The following is a 25,516-nucleotide window of genomic DNA, read 5'->3' on the forward strand; positions in this document are numbered from 1 at the left end:
AGATCACTGAAGTCTGAGATGTTCAGAGACATAAACCTGCAGATTTGCATCAAGGTTCCTTTCAAATAGCTAGAATGATTATGCAGTGGTTAAATTTTTTGTTTGTTTGCTTTATCACATCTTTATGAAGAGCAGGAAACTCCCATTGTATAAAGTACTCTTCTTGGAGAAATTTTACACAAGGAGGTAATAGAATGCACTGCTACCATGTCTGCATACTAACTCTTTTCAGTGGAACTCAAGCCAGCCTGCTGTAACAGCAAGCTGTTGTTTTTTGCAGATTTTGGACACAGATGTTTCCCTGAACATTTAATTATTAAAAGGAGGCTTCCTGATAACTTCAATTACTCCCACAATTTAAAAATTGTATCAAAAGTCCACTGAACATCTTCAGCTGAGAAAACGATGGACACCTGTGGTGTGGCTGAACACCTGATGCTTCCTTGCTGTTGCTTTATGTCTTTGTCTCCCAAGCTGTTTTTGCTGTGCTTCAGTGTGCTGTTCTTGCAGGACTGCCTAAGGCTTCCCAGCTCACTTCCCACCTGTATTCCTTCCTGCATTGCAACCCTGCATTTGTGGGCTTTGCCCATTTATTCCCTTTGCTCTTGCATGCCTTCTGGCAAACCCAACACTCTTCTTCACTCTCCATCACTCACGTTTTCTTGTTCCTCCCATCTGCCTTGTCCAAACATCCTCCTACTTTATTCCTGTAGTACACTCTCATTTAAGTTTCTTCTGTAAGTAAAGAACTCATTTTCTTGTTCCCCAGTTCCTTCTCACCAGACCTCTCTCTAATCTTCACATTCCATAATAATTATCATAGAATCACAGAAAATAGGCCATTAACAAACATTCAGCAGTCTTCCAATCTGTAATCTTGTTCAGAGTGAACATTAAATAAATATTCTCATTCCTGTGGTAATCTAATTCAAAGATATTATTCTTATAATTAGAAAATTTTTCTTTAACTTGGATGACAATTTTTATGCAATTTAAGTCCATCCATTTTTTTCCTAATCCCCGTGGGCTTGGCAAGCAGATTTCTAGAGCAGCTGTTTGAGTGCTGAGGATGGTGACTATGGTGACTTCTCAGTCTTCTATCCCATTCATATTTCCATCTAACAAATGCCATGGTCCAATATTTTCCATTTCCTTAGTATTTTTTCCCTATAAACAATCTCTTCCCCTTCCTTTCAGCAAATACAGGTTCCTCATAGCTTCTCCTTCCCCCTTTCTTCCTTTCCCCCATGCTTTCCTCTTTTCTTCTGCTTTAGATTTCAACATGTCTGTACCTCCTTGTCCCTAAAGATTAATTTCCAATCTTTCTAACAATGCCTGTTCTGCTGTATATCATTGGTGCATGTGGAGGCTTGTTGCAGCCTATGCCAGGAATGTGTTGTCTTGGAACGGCAGGAATGCACGGAAGCCATCCGCTGTGATGTAAATGTCTTTCAATTACCTTCTCTTTGCAGAATGTCTTTTTTAGTCTTAGCCCCTGTGAAATGCTGCTGGTGCTCTTCTGTCTTCACTGTTTCCATGGTAGCCGATCCCATCCTTCAGCGACTTTCTCGTCAGTGGCCTCAACGAAATCTAGAACTGAGCTGTCGTGACTAAATGGAAGGCAGTTTATTTCTGAAGACTTGGTGGTATTACATGATAAAAGTACTCTGCAGCTAAAACTGGGTAAGTAATTAAGAGCCATTACCTTGAATGATGATGCTTACTGAGGTATTCTGTGGAACATGTCCTGAATATAGTAAAATTGCTATGTTAAATAAAGTTAATGACATTGTTCCAAAAGTACAGAATGTAATGGTTTAATTAACCCAGAGTTAGAGCAGCTTGATTTTAAGTAACTCCTTCTCTCTCCAGCCCCTTCTTTAACAGCACTCCTGGTTCACGTATTTCACTTCTATTCCTTAGGAATCAGATCCAGATTTGGATTCTGACTGAAATCCCAAAATCAGAGCCTGTAGCTCCAATGACTGACTCAAACTCCAGACCTAAATGCTTTCAACTTTTGGCACATTTTGTAGGCCAGATTTAACATTTTCATAGACTGCAGCTTTCAGTGTAACATCTGACTTCCCCCTTTCTGTCTTCCCAAAATGTCTGAATACTAACCATGGGGTGTTCAGAAGTTGGGAAAAGTTTAAGTTTAGATAATCAGGTGTAGATGAAGAAACATAAATATGATGCCTTGAGAGGCTGACCTGGAACACAGGCTACACAGAGCTAAGAGAATAAAGTAGGTATTTATTAGAAGGCCTCAATGGATCCACCTTGGGCACTACAAGAGTCCGGCCAGGGCTACACCCAAGATGGACCCAAAATGGTCACAAAATGGACGACTGGTCTAAAGGTCTCACAATTTTGTAAGTAAGTTCTGGCCCATATTGGAGTTAATTGTCCAGTTATAGCTTTAGGTTATGAAGCCCCATCCTTCTTGTTTGCTCCCCTCAGTTCTTCGTTGTTTATGCTTTTGTACCTGAAGCTCAGAAGGGTTGTCCTTGGTCTCAAGCTGGAAAAGGACTGTTTTGTCGAATCACCTTGTGAAGAGAGCTTACTGACAATATGAAGCTCAGAGCTACAAACCTAGGCAACACAGAATCTGAGAAATATGAAAATTAGAACTTAAAGCATCAAATATAGGCAGCCATTCTCAAAACTTATGGTCAGTATCTGTGTTTAGTGGTCTAATACAGTGTCTCTGTCAAGCTGCTATACAGTGAACCAGACTGTTCAGTAAAGTTGAGAAAGACACATTTCTTTCTCACATTAATGTATTATCTCAAAGGAATTCAGGTACTGTTGTGATCACTTTTATTGTGAAAGACAACACCTGAAATTCTACTCTTTGACTGTATTCTGTATTTTCTTCCAGTTTGGAGAAATCAACATTAAAAAATGCAGAGCTCAAAGCTCATGGCTTAAAGCCTATGATTCATCTATCATTTATTGCTCTTTACTTAATTAGTATTGAAGGCACTTATGAACGCAAAATCCAGTCCTTGTCTAAATATATGTGACCCAACTTCTGCAGAGCTGCTTGATTAATCAGAGTAAGACATGGAAGAAGACAGATGTAAGCTCAAGCAGGAGAGCAACCCCAGATTTCCAACACAGGATGTATTTTATTCTGTCCAAAAATCCACATATATCTATATCAGGTCCAGAAATCATCCTACTGCACCATCCCAGGAAATTACAACCCTCAGACTCCTTGTTCTTTTGATTTGAGAATCAGCTTCAGCTACATGGTCAATCTTTTCCCCAATCTTACTGCGGGAATTTGTAGAGGAGTTCCTAACCCAGCTGATACCAGATTTTTTTCCTAAAAATGTCAGCATTACCCTGGTTTCTACGAATTCCAAAGAGCCACCAGAAATCTCTGTGTATGACATCACTTTCAGTATTTTTCTTTTCAGTTCCCACACACTGTATTTAAATCACTGTCCTGACACTGGAGACAATGAGAGTAGATTTGAAATTATAATACAGTTGCATAAAACAGCATTGACAGTATGCAGAGAATGGACCCAATGGAAACTGTGATATGACACGTGCAGTTTGCTGTGGGGCAAGCTGCAGGAGAGATGGGCTGCACAGCCACAGAGAGCTAAAAACACTGAACAAGTGGCCCACAGAAAACACAAATTTCTGGAGTGAGCAGCTGAAGTCTTGGGGCAATGTCCACCTGCAGGGCAAAACTGATTAAGTTGAATTTGTCAGAACTGGGAGGTGGGTGGGCAGTGAAGGACAGAAGATAATTAGAAAAACAGTGATGGCACAGTGAAAGTACCACCAAACCCATTTTTGCTGGTGGTAAGGGAAATCATGTTCTTTTTTTCATGACTGAGAGAAACTCAAAACCCTCTTGAAGAAATGACATTCAATATACTGTCAGTTTGTACCTAAAACCTCCTAGATAACCAGTCCCAACTGATTGTGAAAAGCATTAGTGAAGCAAGCACATACTGGCATGATGAAATTCAGATTATCGGGTTAAAAAAAGCTGTCTGTCCCCTGTTCTTCCCCCATCCTCTCTTCGTAGCAAATAAAAGGAAGAAGCATGAGAGACTGTTATCAAATTCTGCTACCAGCTTTATTTTTGCTATTGGTTTTAGGGGGGTGAGGAATTTGTTCTGCTGTTACAGTCACGGTCACAACATAAACTGTTCAGATAGAGGAAGTGGCTTTATTCCTTCTAGTTTATAGCCACAGACATTATAGACTGTTTTTCTTAAAAATGTTGAGTATGGCAATTGTATTTACCTCCTACAATGGTGGGAGGTGTAATGTTTCTTAGTTTGCAGTTTCTATGTGGAGTAGGAAAAGAACCAGAGATGGATACTGTAGATGGCTCAGCTATAGCACACTGGCTTACACAGCTTCTTGCTCAGACTTAACATAATTTCTATTTTTGGCTGTTTCTGTGAATATTAAATGAGAGAATGAGAAGACTACTTAATTTGAAAGGCTTATTTAATCTCCCTTCTCTTAATTTGCTTTGTTTACTGAATTACATTTCCATAGGAGAATGGCCTGTAGAACCGTCTCCCCCGACTAAACAGTTCAAATGAGCTATGAGTAAAACCATTCAGATACAATTCACAACCATGTTTTATGAATAACAACTAAGCCTGTTAGTGAGGCTCAGCATGTGCTGAATTCTCCAGGCTTTTATCCTTGCATCTATGTTATTATCAGAATCTTTTCATTTTGTGTATCTTAACAGAGAATTTAATAAATATGTAATCACAGAACATCATTAAAAGTTATGTAGATAAATATTTCAAGGTTTTTAATTTAACTCTCATAAAGAGGTGTTTGCTTCTTTTAAAGTCAGTACCAGGCTGTATATTTATGGTTTTTTAAACATCCATCTGTAGCTGAAAGGCAAGTTGTAGCCATGTCTCAAAATTTTTACTTTCAAAATTAACTCCTCCTTTTGGAAAGCAAATGCCTGCAATTCCTCTGGAACTCTTCATGTTCCTTCTTGCTTTTCTGATGGAAAGGCAAACTATTACATATATATATGTATATGTATGTATATATATATATATTACATATATATATACATACATATATACTACTAATACATATATATACACACTAAGTAAAGAAAGTTCTTAAAGGCTTGGACAGATTCTCTTTTTTTCTTCAGCCACTGGCACCTCACCCTTGCTCACTTGCTGTCTGTGTGCACTGTACATTACCTATGGTTTAACTGGATAAATGGAGCTGTCCAAGAAGCCAGATCTCAGATTTGAGGGTGACAGAGCTCACTGCTTACTGGCACCTGTGGGCAAACACACAACTGTGCCAGGAGAAACTACTTTGCCTGAGAAAAGCTTTCCTTGCTGGAAGCAGGGTGAAATTTTTCATGCTGGAGCAAATGTTGAAGCATTAAGTTGTACTGTGTGTCCATGGGTTTGCTTTCTTTAGGCACAGCAGACGTGTGACCACGTAACAGCATTTGTAACAAAAACCACTGGTAAAAACATCTCAGATGGGAAATGACTTGAAAATTATGAGAGTTTTCTTCTTCTATTTCTGTGCACATCTTTTGCTTGTTGCTGTTCAGATTTTTATATGTCTGAGTATATTATCATGTTCATACACCTTAAGAAACATTTCATGGGCACTTTACTGTCATTTCTGAACATATACACTGTGGATCACAAATGTGAGAGAAGAATCATCTCACTGAAGCTGACTTGAAAATTTTCTGGTATTAAAGTTATTTCTGTTCATTTTTCTTGAGAATGCATTTTTCTCTCCTTAAAGAGCCAAAGATTTTCTTTAGGGAGCAGGTATTCTGCAGAAAATAAAAATTCTTAAAGGTAAGCTTCATGTTCATAGAATTACTTTAAAGAACAAGACAAGAGAAATGATGACTTCCTAAAAATATATTTCCATTAAATAGAACTACAAATAAAAATTGCTCTCCTCTTCAACTAAACCTTAGGATTTCAGCACAGTTGGCTACTAGTATGAACTGGAATCATGGAAAATAAAATTTGCAGCTGATTGAGTAGTTCAGCAAATATTGTGGTTTTAAGACAAAGGGCAAAGGACATTTTCTTTGTGTAAATATTGGCTCACAAACTTCATGTTAATTTTGAATCTGTGAAGATCCTGAGTAGTGAGGCCCAAAAAAATTAATTCCCCTACAAGAGCAGCTGTTAATGGACCTGTTACTCACAAATTAAAACAAAATTAATCAAACCATCTTGTAGTGGGAGGGTATTTAAGACACTACACTTATAAAGACACAAAATCCTATATTGGAAGATAAAAGAAGACACAAAGGGAAGCTTGACTTCTTTAGTTTTAATTTATTTTTAATTGTTTCCCAGAATCACTTTTGTTGAAAACAGTAACTCACAATTATATCAAAGGGACTAGAATTTCACCCATTTTCCTGCTTCACTCCTGTTTATTTGATTAGTTAGAAAAAATTGCTTCCAAAGAGTGAACAAAGTAATTCATAAACAGGAAAAAGTAGTCTGAAACTCTATTAATAACCAACTTATTTTTATTAGAGCAAATACAGTTGTGAAAACTGTACATTGTACATTTTGGGTCAAGAATTATAAATAGAGAAACTCATAGATAAAGAGTTCATTCTTTGACAGCAAGAAACTTTAAATAGACAAAATGACATTTTTAAGTACATTGGCAGGCTTCATTGTGCTGTCCAAAATGTAGTGTACAGTATAACAACCAATTATAAATAGCCTCTCATGTAAAATACAACTGTGCACATTTTAGAAAAATACCAACAATTTGTTTGAGCTTTGTTTTAAAAAAGCTTATAAATCATACATATTTATAAATGGTACTAACATGCTTACTTAAATTTATAAACATTTTTCATAAGCTTTGTTACCCATTATTTCCAGAGCATAAAGTATTTTAAATAAACATTTAATAGGAATTAAATATGTCAGTTACAAAATTACCTCTCCACGTAAGGAGACAGGGGGTGATTTAACAGTGGGATGGAACATTTCATCCATTAATTCAACGCTTACACAGTAACTTTTAAAATTTTGTTCTTATTTAAAAATTATTTTCCTAAATTTAAAACACAATTAAAACTTTGCTGTTTTATTTTATTTAAAAATAAATATACAAGTTTTATTTTCATTTGCTCTCTTTCTGCTTTCTTCTTTATCCACACTGGCCAAAACACAGGATTCTCAACATACTTCTGTAAAAAACACCACGGTGTTACTGCCCTGCTCGGAGCTGCTTCGCTGCACAACATTCAGTCCATACCTATGGTACTTTACTAGGCTGCATCAAAAAATAGCTAATGTATTTTTTAAGAATGTTGCCCATTAAAACATGCAAAAACTTAGAAAGTTTACAAACAGGTTCAAAAACTATACTGTATGAAAGATTCTCTAATAGAGATAAAATAAACTGTAATACAAGCCCTTTGCTTTTTGCAGCTTTAAATTAAAATGTTTGCTTGCCAAATGATCACACCACATATCTTCAATAAATAAGCATGCATTTCATTAAGATAGGGTACAATAATTACAGTATAATGGCACATAAAAAGAAACGTGATCACCTCGTTTGAACAAAGGGCTATAAAACTACTTAAGACAAACTTTCCAAATGAAAAATTTTGAGGCTTTTTTAATGCTGAGGTAAAATTATAAGTGGACTTTAAAGACACTGAAGGCATCAAATCGATAAACAGTCACTTAACATTTTTAAATGCTCTACCTGAATGTATTCAACACAAATCTAGCATTTTTAAAGTTATTATTTATTATGAGCATTAGCTAACTGTCATTGGCATTAATGTGCACCCAGACAAGACTTTAACTGCTGTCAAAATACCTCAGTGTTGCAACATAATAATTTAAATCACCAATTACCACAGCACCAAAATTAAGAAGAAAAAAAAGTCAACATGCAAACCCTAAATCTCACCTTTCTTGGGTTATTTTGATATTCTATACCCTGTTTAGAATGTACTTCTACCAATGTAAGATTTTCTTTTTTTTTGATTATGAAAAATTTTGCTTGGTATTTGCATAAGTATTTGAGCATTTTAAGGAAGATAGCAGTATCTTTAAGTGTTGCAGTAATGGTGTATTATTTACTGAACCTTCATGCAAAATGACTCTTCAGGTTTAAGAGAATGAATTAAAGAATTTTATTCCTGGACTATGAAAATATATTTGATTTTAGGCTTCGGCTGCTAGGCAGAACTGGTAGCTTTCTCCAGGTTGGACTAAACACTACTTATGGCTATACATCAAATTTCATAAACAACAAATGAACAGAATCATGCACAGGCAAATGAAATTCGATCTCCCAGAACACTGCAGGAGATGTTAAAAGCAGCAGGTAATGGAATAAGACTGGTGACTGATGTTGCTAACTATTTCTTCTAATGAGATAGGAGTGAACGCTGGAATCACTTCCACAGCAACAGAATCCTCTGACCACATTCCTCTGGCAGTCGTTTTCCCATCTCCCCACTAAAAACATCAGACGGTAAAATAGTAAGGCAGCTGTTAACTTCCATCAACAAAAAGTGCAGCTCCGTACATTTCCACTTTAGTCACACTCTGCTGGAACAGATGGACAAGCCAACGCGCTTCACTGGCGGGGCTGCTTCAGCAGATTATTTTGTTTGTTTTCCAACATGGCTGCTTGCTTCAGCTTTCAGAGGACCCCAAAGCCACGAGCCACCAGCAGAGAAACTGATCTGGGCCCCTGGCTGAATTTTCCAAGTTTCATCTCTCTTGCGTCCCATCCTAATTCCAAGCCTCCTTCCCTGTGTCTGAGTATGACAGGTGCCATTTAAAAGGCTGATGACACAACTGCAGAGAACTGTGGGCTAACACCACTAGTTGTCATGACTTCACTGAAGGGTCAAAACAGTTACAATATTAAATAACTATGTTGAATCACATTCAGGCATAGCTAAAATTAAAGTGGGGAACGTTAAAAGTATGTGAAGAAATTAAATCTTTATTTTTTAAGGTGGGGTGGATACGGTGATTTAATATGAAAGTGAGACCTTTCTTACCTTTCCTAATTCCAATCAAGTTAGAAAATGGACAAAAAGAATGGCTAAACCAATATTCAACAGCATTACCAGGGCGATCATGACTGAGTTAGGGCCCTGAAAATAAAATAAAGATATTAGAATTAATGCAACCTCCCACATAGGCACAGCAATGAACAAGACCCGACTTCACAATTTCTATAGGTTTTGATCTTGGTCTGAAGGAAACAGACCCTGCTGCTGAAACACAGCCACCACCCTTGATATTCAGGTAAGATAAATATCACCTGTGTAAAAATGAGCTGGATAAATACAGGTGAGAGTACATTACTTCTCTGTTCCTAATCACACCGAGATTAGGCCACCCGACAAATACAACTGCATCAACAAATGAAAACAAATCCATCAACACAAAAAAAGGGGTCAGCTTAAAATAAAGCAAAACAAAGAATGTGAACTACTTTAGGAAAGCCAGAGTGCTGCTCTTCATCCTTACAGAGGGTTCCTTTTTCAGTTCCAACCCATTTCCAAACAGATATAACAAAGATGCTTTAGAGAAAGAATACACTTCTTTGATAACCCAAATAGAAAAGAAAATTTACTTACCATTGCACTAACAAACCTGTTTCCATTACAGATTGTGGTGGTTTGACAGGAAATGTGTTTTTTGGGATGCTGTGTTTTGGGCCAATGGATATTCAGGCTTTAATATTGGCATTTAACCTGGCCATTGGGACATGGACACGCCTCTGAGAACACGGGGTTAAAAGCAGGGCTCTCCCCTGGGAGGGTCCTTTTGGGTTTCCGTCAGGAAAGAGTTCGGGTCTCTCCCCCGGCCCAGCTGCTGGCTGGGCAGGGGGAGGGGAAAGCCATGTGGCCGAGAGAGGTAGGCCTGAGCCCGGGGGTGGAAGGGTGGAAGAGAGAGAGAGAGAGACACCGGGAGCCATCGGGCAGCCCCCCCTGAGAGACAGAGAGAGAGAGAGAAAGAGCCGCTGCCTGGGACTGTAACCTTGAAACGGGATAAACATGGGCCTGCGCCGGCAGCACGGCTGGGACGGAGAAGAAGGGGGGGGTTCAGCCGGCCACTTGTAGGAGCTTTTAACCCCTTTTTGGAGAATGAGAACTTTACAGAACATTGACCTCTCCTAGAAGATAGAGTGGAAGATGAGGAAGGAAATGTGCAAGTGTGAGAGAGGTCTGGGTGAGCGAGAGATAGTAGAAGAGTAGAGAAGAATCCTAGTGGGAAGAGATGATGGAGTAGCTTTTGCTGGACTCTTTTTGTACAGCCATGGACAGACCCATGTTCCTTGTGACACAGAGACTGCATTCTAGGGGGAGGCAATGGCCACAGAACCAAGAGGGTTCAGTGCTGATGCCCCTCGGCCCCAGGGGGTGAAAAAATATGGGGGGGACAGGTGTCCCAAAGGAGAGATTGTGGGGACAGGTGTCCCAAAGGAGAGACTGTGCCTTTTTTGGATCGGGACAGAGCATCCTTAAAAAGACAACCCTAGAAGCAGTTCTGGTCCGTGTTCAGTGGTGAGAGCACTGGACATGAAAAGGAAGAGGTCACGATGGCAGATGTACTCCGGGCAGTGCCACGAGTGACACGGAAACACACGAGGCTTCAGCTGTGTTTCCAGGGGAAGCCCATGGTACAAGAAGGACTCCTCTCCTCTTGATGAACTGAGGATTGATTGTCTAAAAGGTGCTGCTGGACCGAGAGTTGGTGATTTGAGGAATAAATGTATTGTGTTGGAAATTTGGTGGGGGGAGGAGGAAATGCATTTGTGAGGTTTTCATTTTCCCTGTGTGTGTGTTCCTTTTTATCTGTAGTTGTAGAGTAGTTAATAAAGTTCTGGTTCTTTTTTCCCTAAGTAGGAGCCTGCTTTGCTTATTCCTGGTCACATCTCACAGCAGAAACCAGGGAGAAGGTATCTTCATGGGGGCACTGGCATTGTGCCAGTGTCAAACCATGACACAGATTAAAATGCATTTTGCGGCTGCAAAATTAAACTTGTATTGATCCACTTAGACACTTATCTTAAAGACTAATGCACTGAAGAACTGAAGAGTCAAAAAACTCCTTCCATTCCTAGCTAGAGCTAAAATTAGCTAGAAAGTTTAAATCATTACACCATTTTAGTATTTCTGTGAAGCCAGAGAATGGTTTTTAATTATTTTTAGCAATTTTGAATATTTTTTATTTTTTAAATGGATGCTTTCTAATGATCAACTTGAAAATATGAGAACTTTTCAATTGTCTTCTGCCCTTAACATATCATATTTACTACAACATGATTTTACAAAGATTTTAATACTCTTTTTATTTTACAGTTGCACTGTAAGCAGAAATTTTTAATTTAGACAATACTTTCCTAAATCACAAATCATGAAGCCCATTAGAAAATCTGTGCAGAAAACTATCTTGTGAGCTACACAAGAATCACTTGAAGGTATATATTGAATGAGAAATGATTCAGTGTTTTCACTTTTCACATGAGGCATGCCTTGGAGAAGTTCATTATGCTTCATGACTACATAATGCTAACATCTATGTAATTTCTGGAATGCTAAGGTGTAAGAAATTACTATTAGTAATTCGCTGCAACAGTGTAAGTGGGAAGCTATGGAATAGTACTTGTGTCATTATTATATCACATGGTCTCCTGAAACAGTCTCATTGAACACCTTTAGTCAGAACGCAGCTTTACACAGTGGTTTAGATGGCAGGCCAGATGTTGAGTAAGTCACAAAACACATTGCGTCAGGTACTGCTTAAATCTCTGGTGAGCCTAAACCTCATCAGCATCTCTATCCATAACAGCCATCAAGTTCCCTTTGCACCAACTCAGAGGTGTCTGTTCACATGCTGAGAAGCACATGTTCAAATTCAGTGACTGAGATTATCAGAATGCCAATTAATTTATGCCATAGGGGTAATGGGATTGGCAGTAGCACCCACATTTTGCTTAATGGCAGAATGTTTAAAATATTCACTAGGAAATTGAAGACCAGGTTTAATGACACCTTAGTCCAAGTGATTTTGAATAACAAGCTCCCACTTACCAGTGGTGTGTTTCAACCATCAGGTCACAGAACAGAAGTGGAACCATGTTCCTTCCTTCTCAGTGGAAGTGACTCACCATGTGCCAAAGCATACGAGATGCTCAGGGGCAGAGAACAGCCATAAAATAAAGCACAGCTCCAGATATGGTTACCACAGCACTGTGAGCAGCCTTGCTCTCTACAGAAGTGTGATTTCATTACACTATTCATTTCCACTAAGATGTCAGTTCAACATCTTTCTTTCTGGTGTTAGCACTGGAACAGGTTGCCCAGAGAAGCTGTGGTTGCCCCATGACTGGAAGGGCTGGATGGGGTTTTGAGCAACCTGGTCTAGTGGAAGGTGTCTCTGCCCATGGCACAGGGGTTGGAACCAGACAGTCTTTACATGTCCCTTTCAAGCCAAACACTCTATGGTTCCATAATCCTATGATTCTAATAGGGATTGCCCATGTGATTCAAATCAGGTCAATGGTTCCTTTATAGGCTGGAATCCCACCTAAAGATTTTACAGTTATACTGCTCCAGGAATTGCAAGGAACTGTGAAGATCGTTGCCAAGTACCATTAAAATTTTTCAGGTTTTGGCCATCTAGTACTTTGCATATTTGAAAATAACATCTATGAAAATCATATTGATTTATTGCAACTGAAAAAAAAAATTGGAACCTATGGTGTCTTCAGAGGAGTCAAGCACTTGTTAATTACCTGAAATACATCATGGAACAGAATCCTGGTAGGTGCAAGACAGATTTTTGCTGATTGCCAAATTGGCACTGCAGCTCTAATGGCAGCTCAGTATCATTAGTGCACAGTCTCAGGTAATTAAGCTTGTTGGAGGGGAAAGTGACTTCTCTTTTGATGCATCTGTCAGCTAGGTTAGGTGTAACAATCTCACCACAATAAAATTAGAAAAATTAGGCTAAAAACCTCAGGGGCTATGCTCTGAATCAAGAATCATCTACAAAACAGAAGCAAGTGACAGCTTAAGAACTGGGCTGTTGAGTTCACATGAAGATCATAGAAAAATATGTTATCCCTTTATGATAATGAAATATTATAAAGATTATCTCTTTATACAAAGAAGTAAAGCTCATATTCTTTGACCTGCTATGTGCCTTAGGTTTCACCTTCTGATAACTATACCTTTCAGCCAAAAGCAGGATTTCCTGATACACTAAAACATGATCAAACAACATTTATGAAGCACACAGTTATTATGCAATGAACTACCACCTGTTTTGGAGACACCTTTGAAATAAGCATCTAATGCTTTAAGACAAATACTACAAGTAAGACTTTAGTGTCCCACAAGGGCTAAAAATAGCAAAAGCCAAAATTAGTTTGAACAGTCCTAGAGTGACTAGAACAGGTGCTGTTCTTACTAAAGAAGCTGTAGTAGAAAACCTTCAGTCCTGCTTGAATTTACCCTTTCAGCTTCTTGTAAGTTAGACATTTATGTAGTTCAAAGTACAACCATATGATTAGTTTTCATCTGGGGAAGAAAAAAAGTTATTTTCCTAAAATGTAGTTCCAGGAAATAAAAGACTAGGCTAGTAATTCCAATGCATTAGGAATGTTCATTAAATTTAGCCTAAAGTTCTTGCTCAGAGGTTTTTTTAGGATCAGGCAAATACTGATCTATTTTTCAAACATCATGGTATTTTCAGCCCTTACTAAATGGATGTTAGGTGAACGAAAAGATGAGAATCGAACAAAAAGATGGGAGTAGAATCACTGGGTAACATTCAGGTAAAAACCAGGCTAAACACTGTGTGTTTGAAAATCTTTGCTACCTGCCAAATGAAAAAAAAAATACAGTTTAGTAAAACACTTGAGCCCAGGCTTGTTACTTGTCCTATGGCAGCACATGGACACATATCAGACAAGACAAAACGTGTATTCATGAATGTACGCTACAATAGTGTTTTGTGAAATTCAATCCTATTTTTCACTTAAATCCAAGAGAATCTCTGATCAGCTCATATTCAAAGTGGAACAACAGTGTATAAGCTGAAACTGGGGCTAGAAGCTGCTAATGAGCAGTCAGAAACAACAGTACTGGTTTGTGGTCAAGGGTCTCTGTGAACACTTCACACTGTGCTAAATTTAAGGTAATGTAAAGGAGCCTCATTCTCAGTGAAAGAGGGATGATTTATCTCTCAGAAATGACAGGTGACTTTGTCATAGTGCTTTATGCAGGATTTCACCTCGATAAAACTGTGACTCTTATGAGTTCCAGAATAATTTAAAACTTTGATTTTTGAATATCAGGGAATAAGTAAACAGAGAAACACACTTAAATGTGTGGCATGAGAAGTATGTGCTGATATTTTTAAAGTATAATGCCAGGAATGGGGATATCTAGAGAATCAAGACTGTTCCTATAACTAACTTATTGCACAGATGATACTCAAAGGCATTCTTGAGGATGTAACATTCACAAAAAGTATGAAACCTGAATTTGAAAACTAAAACAAGCTGCTACAAGCTTTGCTGCAAATTAAGTCATTTAAAGTTCTTAATCCAAATGAAAGCTGATGTTTCATTCAGATATGAGAAATGGCTTTGATTTAGACACAGAGAAGGAAGAATTGAAAATCTTCCCTTCTGTATCTGTGCTCTTAATGCATTATCATTGGAAACCTGGAAAAAGCATAGAACAATTTTATAGAGCACTTTCAGATAATCTAACAAAAGTGCTTGGTAAATGTTAATAGATTCATTTTTTTGCATTCCAAAACCATGTTTTATCATTCTCTTTTCATGAGAGTGAGAGTTCTTTTCTCTTTATATTCCTTAACAAATACATTTTAGAACTTTTATGGAGGATCTAAGGCAGACTTACTTTCAAAGCATAACAAAATCGTATGTCAGAATGACTAAAAAGCAATTGCAGTTTCTTACTAAAATAAAATAATTCCCCAATGCAACTCTAGAATTCTGAAGTCTCTCAACATTCAGAAACATCTGAGATAAGGAGAAGTACATTAATTAGGAAGAGGGAAAAGGGATTTAAACTAGAAAAGATTAAGTTTAGATTAAATATTATGAAGAAATTCTTTACTGTGATGGTGGTGAAGCACTGGCACAGGTTGCCCAGAGGTGCTGTGGATGCCTCATCCCTGAAAATGTTCAAGACCAGGCTGGATGGGGTTCTGAACAACCTGGTCTAGTAGAATGTGTCCCTGCCCTTGGCAGAAGAGTTGTGAAGCTAGATGATCTTTCAAGGTCCCTTCCAACCCAAACTATTCTATGATTCCATGAATCTGGCTTCTCCTCAGTAACTGTGCTCTCTTAACTTATTCACTGCTTAATTCCAACACTGTTGAGCTCACTCCAGGAGCACTGCAGAACAGGCTACTGTTTTTCTGAAGCTGAAAGGTGATGCTGAAAATTAGAAGTCTCTAGCAAAGTTAACAGTCATTCTGTACTGTTTCTCCCTCAGACTGCTGGGCCAGTAGGCCACTCTTTTTTGCTTTAATCAGTTTAGTATTTTTACTCTCAGCATTTTGAAGAAATAAGCATGTAGGAAATTTAGTCTATAAGGGCAAATTTACAAACACATATAGAAGACTAGAATCTTTGAAAAACACCCACATACATCTACATACATCTTAAGCTACTGTTACAGTAAAAATGAATTCCTAAAATCTACCTTCCTTCCATACTGGAATGCTGGCAATGAGAATAATGCAGTTAGGATGCTATAAATGAAGTAGAGTGACCTAGAGTGGAGCACACAGATGCAACTGCAGTATCAGTGAACAAACAGTAGCTAATGCAAAATATCTCATCATTTTTACACCTTTTGTGATAACAGGCTGTAGGTTCATGGTCCTTATCCTGATTATTCTAGAAGGTAAATAAACTGCTGTTCAGATAGCTTACTTGTTAAGATGAAGCCACCCTCAGCTACAAAATATTATTTGGAATGAAGGAAAAATAAGGACTATTTCTAGTGACTTATTTTCACCAGAGCTAAAAAACAATTCCAATTCAGCTTAAAAATTGTAGATGCTCACTCAACATTTACAAGCCTGTCAGCTTTGTGTTACCCTACATAGGAGTAATATCTGTGAGATTTGAAAGGTTAAAGGGCTGATATCAGCTGTAATACAGATTTGCAGATTACAAAACCTCTGTGAACATTTACTTTGATCCGCACAAAACAGAATAAAAGCTTCAAGCAGAACTAGAGAATATCATCTTGGCAAAATGTTCATTATCAAACTACACAGTGATGGCTCCAAAACCCTGGCATCTGAAAACTGATGGCACATTTAATCAAGATCCTTAAAATCAACTTAAAACAAGACTTTTATCTGAATCTTTAGCTGTTGGATCTTCTGACACATTTGCTTGTTAGCCTGGGAAACTGTTTTATAAAACACACTTACAGATTTAGTACATCAGGGGTTTTTCTGCCTTGAATTTTTCGTTGTAAGATATGTTTTAATCATTCTTGCAGTTCTTTGTGTGACTTCCCCTCAAGGTTTTTTTTTGATTTTAAATCCCTGATTTACAGACACTATTTTATCCCAGAAGTGGTTGCACCTGTGCCAAAAGCAAATCGAAGAGACTCCCATGTACTCTTGCTTAATCTTTTCTGTTGATAAATCTAAGGATTATATTAGCATTTCTGTACAACAACAGCAGACTGGGAGCTCATGTTCAGTTTCCTCTCTTGCTCCTGATCCACCAACCTTTTTCAGTTCTGATCCAACAGTGCCAGGCTCTAGAAATTGTCTTTCATATACAATATTATATTTTGCTGTGCTGCCATGGATAATTATACTTTCAGCCTTCTCAGCAGTTGATTTGTATGAGCTTGTATTTGCCTTCATTATAGACCACTCTCCTGGTCTCTGTGTCTTCTATAAACTTCATGGACAATACTCTCATGCCCTTTTGTATGTCATTTACAAGAATGTGATCAGAGTAACAGAATTAATGTAAGAATGACCTCACCAGAATATTATCAAACAACTGATGGTTTTCTAATTACTTTTTGAGAACCATCAGCCAGTTTAAAAAAATTCTTTTAATGTGACATTTAGCCTTTGCATTACTCCGTTCTCCTTGTCAGAACACATGACCATGTAAAAGCAAATCAAGTGACCTTCTTGATTGAGATGATGATTCTTTTCCCACACCTGAAGATGCCAAACTTGTTTGACAAGATCACTTCCAATTCATGTTGATGGGAAATTACTCTTCCTCTTTATTATCTAGATTTATTATTAATGAAGTCTGATGTCAATTATTCAAGTGTTTTGCACGCAATTGGTACTAGGCAATCTGGATCTCTTTAAATGGGTCATTCTGTTTATCCCATCAATAATGACACACTGTTTGTTCTGTAGAGTACCACCAAAAATGACTCAAAGAAACAATGCTTGTAAAAGAGAAACATTATGACTTTTACCTAGAACTCTTCATTCACTAAAGGCTAACTTTAGTATGCAAAACTAATGCTTTCCTGAGTTTCTCATAGCCCAAAAATCACGGAAACATCATCAGAGATTCTGAATTTCATACCTGGCTTTTTCTTCTAACATGAAATAGAAATGCTGTTAGTCATCGCTCCTGTTCTGCATAGCTATTGATAATTTTATTATTTTTAAATAATAATGAAATTAAGAGTCACACTGATCTGAAAGGGTATTTTAAGAATTCCTTTGCTCATTCCAGATTGGAATATTTCTTCCTCACTCCAGGTGAAGCATGTGTTAGCTAGCAGACTGTATCCAGATGAAGATTTGACAGTGCTTACTTAGATTGCAAAGCTCAGCACTTGGAGGCACAAGGGCAGTGAAAGTGAAAATGTTTCTTGTAGTACTTACCGAGCTGTTTCCTACTTCTTTCTCCATTGCTGAATGGGACTCATTATTAGCTGGGTTCTTTGGTGCAGCAAATTCTGGTTTCTTAATTTTTATGTCAGGCTTGTTTTCTTTGGCATCTGGCTTACCCCCAGATCTAGCAGGACTTGGCTTCTGAGAGGGTGGTATCCGTGCAAGTGCTGATGGTGAAGGGTTGGCATATTCATCTTCTTCCCTGAGCTCCTGTGGAAGCGCTGTTGGATTTGTTTTTACATAATAGCCATGGTAGTGACCATGCAGCTCCCCATTCTCTGTGCTGCTGGCATTGTGCTGGGCTGAGAACTTTGGCTGGTGTTTCCCAGCTGCTTCCTCCTTCACTGGTGCTTTTGAATATAAAGGCTTGTTAGTTGTGGGTGTTATATTCTCAGTTGCTAAAAGCTTTTTTTCTTGACTGAGTCTTGCTCCAGAAGTGGAGCTTTGCCTTTTCAGTTGTTTTGAAGGAGAAGTATCAGAAGAGAGAGGAGGACTATTTCTTGGGCTTGCTTCTGGGGTTCGAGGGGGTGTAGTACCTTTTCGATAAAAGTGAGGTGACTCTTTTGGGGAGGGTGGTTTTTCCTGACCTTTTTCTTCAGATTTTTCTTTTGCATCCATTCCTTCTTGAAATTTTTGTTTGATATAATCAGGGCCTGAAAAATAGTGTAACAGAAATACTAAGATCAAAACAAAGTTCACAATGAAACTATTGCACTGGGATGTACTGCCTTGCTAAAATGCAGGCAGGGGTATATGTTACCAACAGTTCATTGACATCCACAGTGATTTACTCCAAATTGCTCAGACACAGGAATTACTGTAGTTTTTTGGTAATTGCTGGAACTACTTACTAACTTGGCTCAGTCACTCTACATCTTCAGCTTTTAAAAGGGCCACAGTATGTAAACTGCTCTTGAGTGAAGTCTGAGTGACTGAAGATTGTCTAACCTTACATCACCTACCATTCCTTTTCTGAGAGGCAAGTTTTGAGGTATGTTTTGCTTAATTACCCCCACTGATTTAACTTCTCATGATCAGAGTACCTGTTTGATATGTAGATAGTTAACCATGAGAATGAAATGTCTCTTCTGTTCTTATAAGCTACAGGAAAAAGAGCTTCAATCACTTTTTTCCCCCTTTGGGTGAATGTCAGCTTGTTTTACATACACATGTAAGTGCCTTAAACTCTTAATGCTGGCTTTGTCTTCCAGAACCAATCACTCCCACATGAAGACCCAGGTTAACCACTCAAGTCACTAATACAATTCCTGCTTAGAAGGCAGGAATACAAATTCTTTTACATTCACCAGGAAAATACTCACAGAATAGCAAGTGTGAAGAACATCCTCTCCCCAAATTCTAGCTAAACACCCCCATGCAAGTTCATTACTAGGACTCATCAAAGTGCATGTCTGTACAGCTGTTAACATAAACAGAAACTGGCTGACATGCTCTGCTCCAAGTTTTGGTTCTCAGATTTAATTGTTTAATGGTAAGACCTCAGCAAACACTGCTGAAGAAACAAAATTGGGGTAAATCTGTATGCACTGTAGGCAATGTTTTCTGCTTTACATCCTAGAGGTCACATTTCAGATTTCAGGATCAGTTTCCCTAAAAAGTCAGAAGTTGGGGAGCTCTGTGATCGAAGAACTGCTGACAATCTTCCTGTATTTTCAACAATGGCTTCTGAAAAATGCATTGCAACTTGTTTCCTCACTTCTGTCTTTGCTAGCACCACAACTTTCCTTTGATTTCTTTACCCTTCTCTAAGTGAGCCTTATCTGTGCTTTAAGTCATAGAGAAATTCTGTGCCCAGAGAAGAATGTCTGCACACATTTTTCTGCTTTTGAGTTTAGAGGAGGCTCTAACTGTGCTAGGCAGATACAGTGTTTTTACAGATGCCAGAAGCATATGCATATCTACGCAGTGCGAAGATGAGAGGAAGGAAGAGCAGCATGAAGCTTTTGGAAGTTACTGAGTCATCTGGTAAGTAAGCATTGCTGAGAAGAAGAATTACTCGGCATGCAAGGTCTTTTGAGCAGGAAACATTTTTGCCATATCTGAAAACCAGGGGTGGAAACAGGCAGCTGTTAAGAAAGAAGGCTAGACACAGACAAGCCAGGATTTGTTCTCAAATGACATTTGAGGAGGAAGTTTTGAGGAGTTAAGCCTGCACAGAGAGAGAGAACTAGAGGCTTGATTCACAGCTTTTTATAATCTTCCTGGTAAAAGGGAAAGCCAGCACAACACAAATTAAGAGTTTCCATATATAAAGTTACAGGTATGATCGCCATTCAAAAAATTCTCCATCGTGTCAGGGATTTCCTTCCATCTTTGCTGAGATACATAAGGTAATGCTGAAGGGTTTAACATGCATAAACTTTATTTTTTATATCTTTTCACATTGGATATAATTAGGGGTGTAAAGAAAAAAGGATACCTAAAAGAGCTCTGACTAATCTTTAAGCCCAAGCCACAGAGCTGTCAAATTGCAATGATTATTCATTATGGACAGACCATATTCACATTAGCTTGCTCTTTATGACTGCTGTGGCTAAAGCATCTAATTGGAACACCATCTCTTAAGTCCTACAATGCTGCCTAAATTCTGAAAATTCACATACTGTGACAGCTCTGCACTGCCTCATTTATGTAAAGACTTGACTTTTACTAATATCTGACAGCACTTCACAAACTGAAGACACTTTCATAAGGAAAACATCAGAAAATGACATCAGAAATTACTTCAGAAATGTCATTCCTCTCCACCCCTTCCTGCAACCAACTAAAAGCCTCCCAAAGTTGGCCAGAGAAAATCCCTCTCATCAAGAGACCTCCAAGCTATTGGAATTTTTGAAAACAGAAGGGAACCCATGGTCTCAGCTGCCCATGTCTCACCAAGAGACTGGTGGAGTGAAGAGTAAAAAACTTAAAAGCAAAATAAAAATATAATCTGGAGCTTTCCAAAGAAGTTAAGTTTCAACAGGCTAACAATGCCACACTTTCACTGGGTATTTGGAAATATTTGATGCTATCTGACACTGAGCTCCACCAGAGAATGCTGCATCCAGGTAACATCTGAGGGTGTCTGACCAGACATTCAGCCATTGCCTTAACACAGCACAGCAGCCCTCCCTCCCACCCCCAGAACATCACATATGGATATTAGAGATACATCCCTTGCCTCCAGTCTTGTCAGGCAAGTCTTTCCAACACTGAAATTCTTGGCCCTTTGCTGAAGTTCCCTTTGGAGATTGTCCAAATCCTTTTTAAACATCTGTTCACTGTATCCAATACAATTGGATTGTGCACCTGTCCCAACCACTGACTCCAAGCAGCAAGAACTCAGCTCCCACTCCTTCCAAGAACTAAGAGCTGCCAGGATTTAACTTGTCCCCTTTGTTAAAGACATGACTCTACAGACATGGGTAAGGGAGTCCTTCATCATAAGAGCAATCTACAGCACAAGTTTAAAGAACCAAGGGCCAAGAGTCACTTACATCCTTTCGGGTAACATTTCTTAGCTGGCTGATCTTAATGAGGAAGAGAATAGAATTTGAGGGTAAAGTGGCATTATCTGACCAGGAAATAAACACGGCACTCTGGTTCTTCAGTCTGCAGTTCAAGCAAGCAGTAGATCTAGATATGATACATCTGAATGCCTAAGGAGAACCTGGTCTGGAATGTAGAACCAAGAAGTGTTATCTAACCAAGCTAAGATGAACTTGTGTGTTTTCTCATGGTGACATGCTGGCTGTGCTACCATTGGATCAAAACTGATGCTCCTTTACTCAGTCAAGGTCAGCCACAGGGTGGTTTTGGCTCACACACCTGTTGTGATGCCAGCAACTGGATGGCACCACTGAAGTGTGAGTTAGCCAGTATTTGGGGAGAATAGCCTCTGAAAGCCAAAGGACTGTGTGGATGTGTGCACAGAATCTCACACAGCCTGATGGTCAGCTTGAACAGCATTTCAGTGATGGCTGTGGGGTGAGGGAAGCTTTGCTTTGGTTGAAGATGCACTCATGGTTGCTCTAAATCTAGGATTTCTTGTGAATTTCTTATGTAATATGTCCTTCCTCCTGGAAGGGCTCCAGTAAGTGATGTGACAGCACGGCCAGCCCTGTAAATGAGAAGAGAAGGATGCCCTGGTTCTGCCACAGCATTTTTAAGGAGGTGACAGCCACATGCTTTCCCCCATGGCCTAGTGAGGCACACGTATTGGCAGCATAGGGCTGTGGCAGGATTGTGGCTCAAGGAGCATCTGAAAATGTCATCTTGCAGGACACTGTAAATGCAGCCACTGCTTCCCAAGAAGGCTGAGAAGAGACCTTGTGCCTCATCAGATCAGAATGAAAGCCGAAGCTTGAGAGGGATGGTAGAACACATCTAAGATAGTGAGGGAAAAGGCATACATGAAATTGCATCAGTGATTTTTTAAATATCTTACCATGCTTACCAATTCAGGAAAAATAAGCATTTCATATTGCAATTTTTTTTTATCAACTGAAAGCAAAAGAAGACTGTAATGCCACTAATGCAGGCTCCGGAACATTCTTTTAAGAATATAATATTTAAAGTACTATTGATGCTGAGTGATGTGATTCAATTTCAAGGTATGTTGGAAGTACTTATTAGATAAACATATGCTTATTTCTGGTACATGTTATGTGATGTAACCTATCTTTAGTGCCACATAGAAAGTTAACAAATAGGTCTATAAAGAGTAATCCAAATAAGAAACAATACTATAATTTCATCATTATGAGAAAATTCATGTTGTGCTTATAGATAAATTCCAAATGTGAAGCACATAACTCACCTCCTAATTTTGTTCACATGTATGAACTGTTAGTGGAAGGATGCTCCATTTTCACTGTAATGTTTAACAACTGTCTGTGGGGTAATGGTGACACCATCAAAGTTACTTGCTCACTCAGAACACTGCAGTCTATATGCAAACCTTCCAAGATTAGAGGCCTCTTTTTACTGAACTACTCAACACTTGTACAAAAAAAGAAGAGAATTCCTGATCTGAAAAGTTCACAGTCTAGAAGTACAAAACTAAAGCTTATACCAATAGCCCATTTTAGTGAAGGGGAAGCTAACCCAACAGGAAATAATGACCCAAAGCACATGTTTCATCTGAATAACCTTTCTGAATTTAGTGCTCAGCTGTGAATAAAGTACCAACATGCTTAAAGCTTTTCTAAATCTTTGACAAACTTAAAGGTGCTGAGAAAGCCTTTGTCAAAACTAGGAATGGAGTGTAAGTCTCCTGAGTAAAGAAAACTCCACCCAGCACTTTGGCCATAAGTTTGTTGCCTACCACAAATGTCTTCTTGCTGAAAAAGCTGAGAGCTGATCTACCAAATCAACATTCAAAGAGAGAAGGAAATAATAAATGACAAATAAGTTTCTTACTGCAGATTATACCCTAATACAAATCCAGAGCATGAGATGGTTGAAGCAAAAGCTTAAGACTTTTGTATTTAAAGGAACTGTACTAAAAAAAGAAAGTGTATACTTTAGTGTTGGCACTGCAGGTTGATAGATACTGTTCATGAAATAAGCCAGTGAAAACAATTTGGTTTATCTTCTGATGTTTTTGATGGTTTTCTAATATGCCACTGTCAGCAACAATAGGTATGCTCTCACAGTAACACTGCTTTGCTATTCTGATGAACTTAATAAAACTGTGAAAAGCCAAGTGATCAATCAGAAGATCAATTAATATAGGACCTTTCTTCCTTATGTTAGGCTTTCTAAGGATAGGACATCCAGTATAAAAGAATTCCTCAGGATGGTAAATGTAGGTGAAGAAATATAAATAATCAATTATCAATCTCTTAAAATAAATGATTCAGTGAGTCATTATGGAAGTGCAAATAACTATATTCAGTAAATTTTAGAAATGTAGGGTTTATTATTATTTCTTCATTGGGGAGATATGAAAGGAGGGAGAAGAACTATAATTAATATCATTAGTACTTCCTCTGTTTTGTTCTTAATTTTCTGGTGGTTATACTGGTAACAGGGAACAAAAAAAAACCTGTTAAGTGCTAGGCTGCTGGCTTGAATTCAGCCCAACTGAATGGAGGGCTGGGCAATGCCATGTGCAAAATGTGTTGATGAACTCACTGCAGCAGAGATATGGTTATGTTTTTAGTAATGTTTGATAGACTGAACTGGGACTGAATAGGTCTGGAAATTAAAAATTATTGCCAGAGAAATGAAAGGATTTAAGGCAAGGTGCTTAAAGAGCAAGAGGGCTCTGAGAGAACAGCTCTGCTTGACTTAGGTATGAGTAGAATAGAACAGGACATTTCAGTCGAAAGGGACTTAGAACAATCATCTTGTCCAAGTCACTGACTAATTCAGAGCTGAGCAAAAGTTAAAGCCTGTTACTAAGGGCATTGTCCAAATACCTCTAGAACACTGACAATCCTGAGGCATCAATCACCTCTCTAGAAAAGCCTGTTCCAGTGTTTGAGGTATGACCAGCATTTTAAATGCTATTAAGCAGCTCCCCTAGCTAAGGACAAATAAAAAAATCTTTCCTGAATCAATTTTAAAACTCCATTTGGCTGCCTTAAAATTATTTTTTTTTTCCCCCCTGGACTTAATATACCAGCATGGAAGTATCACGGTGGCCTAGGAAAGCAAACTACTACAATGCAAGCAAGAGGGAGAGGAGTCCATTTTTTTTCACAATCCAAAAATTACTCCAAAATATAATGTTTATTATTTAGGATATTTCTTAATTCACTCTTAATTGCAAATCCGCATTTCCTACTCCTCCCTCTTTGAAGATACCTTCCCTTTGCCGAAGTTTTCTCCAGCTTACACTTTCAGGGCTTCTCATTCTGTTGCTAGCATTGCTGCTTCCTTTAGCAGTATTCCTGGTGGTCTTCCTTGTCATGCTGGACTAGAGGCAAGACTGCAGCTAGCATGTGCCAACAGCTACTCACTAAATCCACGAGCATCATGGAGATTGATGCCTACATGTGTTTAGTTTATGGAATTGTTCTGATTTGATCTGGCAGCCTCCTGTCTTTGAAACCATGAGCTACCAACATGACTGAAACATATGACAAAGAGATAGAATATAAGGTGATATTTTACTATTGCCACAACCTGACAAAGCCACATCATCATCCAGCAATGTAAAAGTCAGAATATCTTCCCAAGGAGTCCTAGTCCACCTAGGACTAACTTTAAAAGCTAGCATCACTGAATACAAGCAGGGTTCAAAGCAAATGGAAATGCAAATTTTCCTTCTTGCTAAGTAAAGATAAGGACCTACAGAAAGTATTCGCTGGTAGAAATTGCTTATTAAGTATCTTGTTCAGAAGAACCCAAACCACAAAATTCTTGCACATCAAGGTTGCTACTTTATACCTGCTCAGGGAACAGTTTTGTGCAGTATCCCGAACAACTTCTGCATAGTTTTGCTAGAATATCTATCTACCATATTTAAAATATCTGCCAATGCTTTATTTTCCTGACTGTGACATCAATGAAAATGACACAGCCTTCTCAAAACCCCCACCAAA

The 25,516-nt window shown here is 38.4% G+C and overlaps 1 protein-coding gene across 4 annotated transcripts in view; it reads right to left on the reverse strand.

Moving 5' to 3' along the window:
- Positions 1 to 6,326: 6,326 nt before the first annotated feature.
- JPH1 (junctophilin 1) overlaps positions 6,327 to 25,516 on the reverse strand; it is an 83,630-nt gene continuing 64,440 nt past the window's right edge. The window contains exons 4-6 of one of the 4 annotated variants that reach the window (XM_036403291.2): positions 17,952 to 18,613; positions 9,065 to 9,160; positions 6,327 to 8,510 (exon numbers count right to left, since the gene is read on the reverse strand). In XM_036403291.2, coding sequence (XP_036259184.1) covers positions 9,080 to 9,160; positions 17,952 to 18,613 — 743 coding nt within the window. In that variant the 3' untranslated portion in view covers positions 6,327 to 8,510; positions 9,065 to 9,079. Of the gene's footprint in view, positions 8,959 to 9,064; positions 9,161 to 17,951; positions 18,614 to 25,516 lie in introns of all 4 variants that reach the window. The other 3 variants (XM_036403273.2, XM_036403283.2, XM_036403299.2) reach the window with 3 other exon arrangements.

The sequence above is a fragment of the Molothrus ater genome, chromosome 1 (assembly GCF_012460135.2).
Source record: "Molothrus ater isolate BHLD 08-10-18 breed brown headed cowbird chromosome 1, BPBGC_Mater_1.1, whole genome shotgun sequence".
Taxonomy (NCBI): Eukaryota; Metazoa; Chordata; class Aves; order Passeriformes; family Icteridae; genus Molothrus; species Molothrus ater.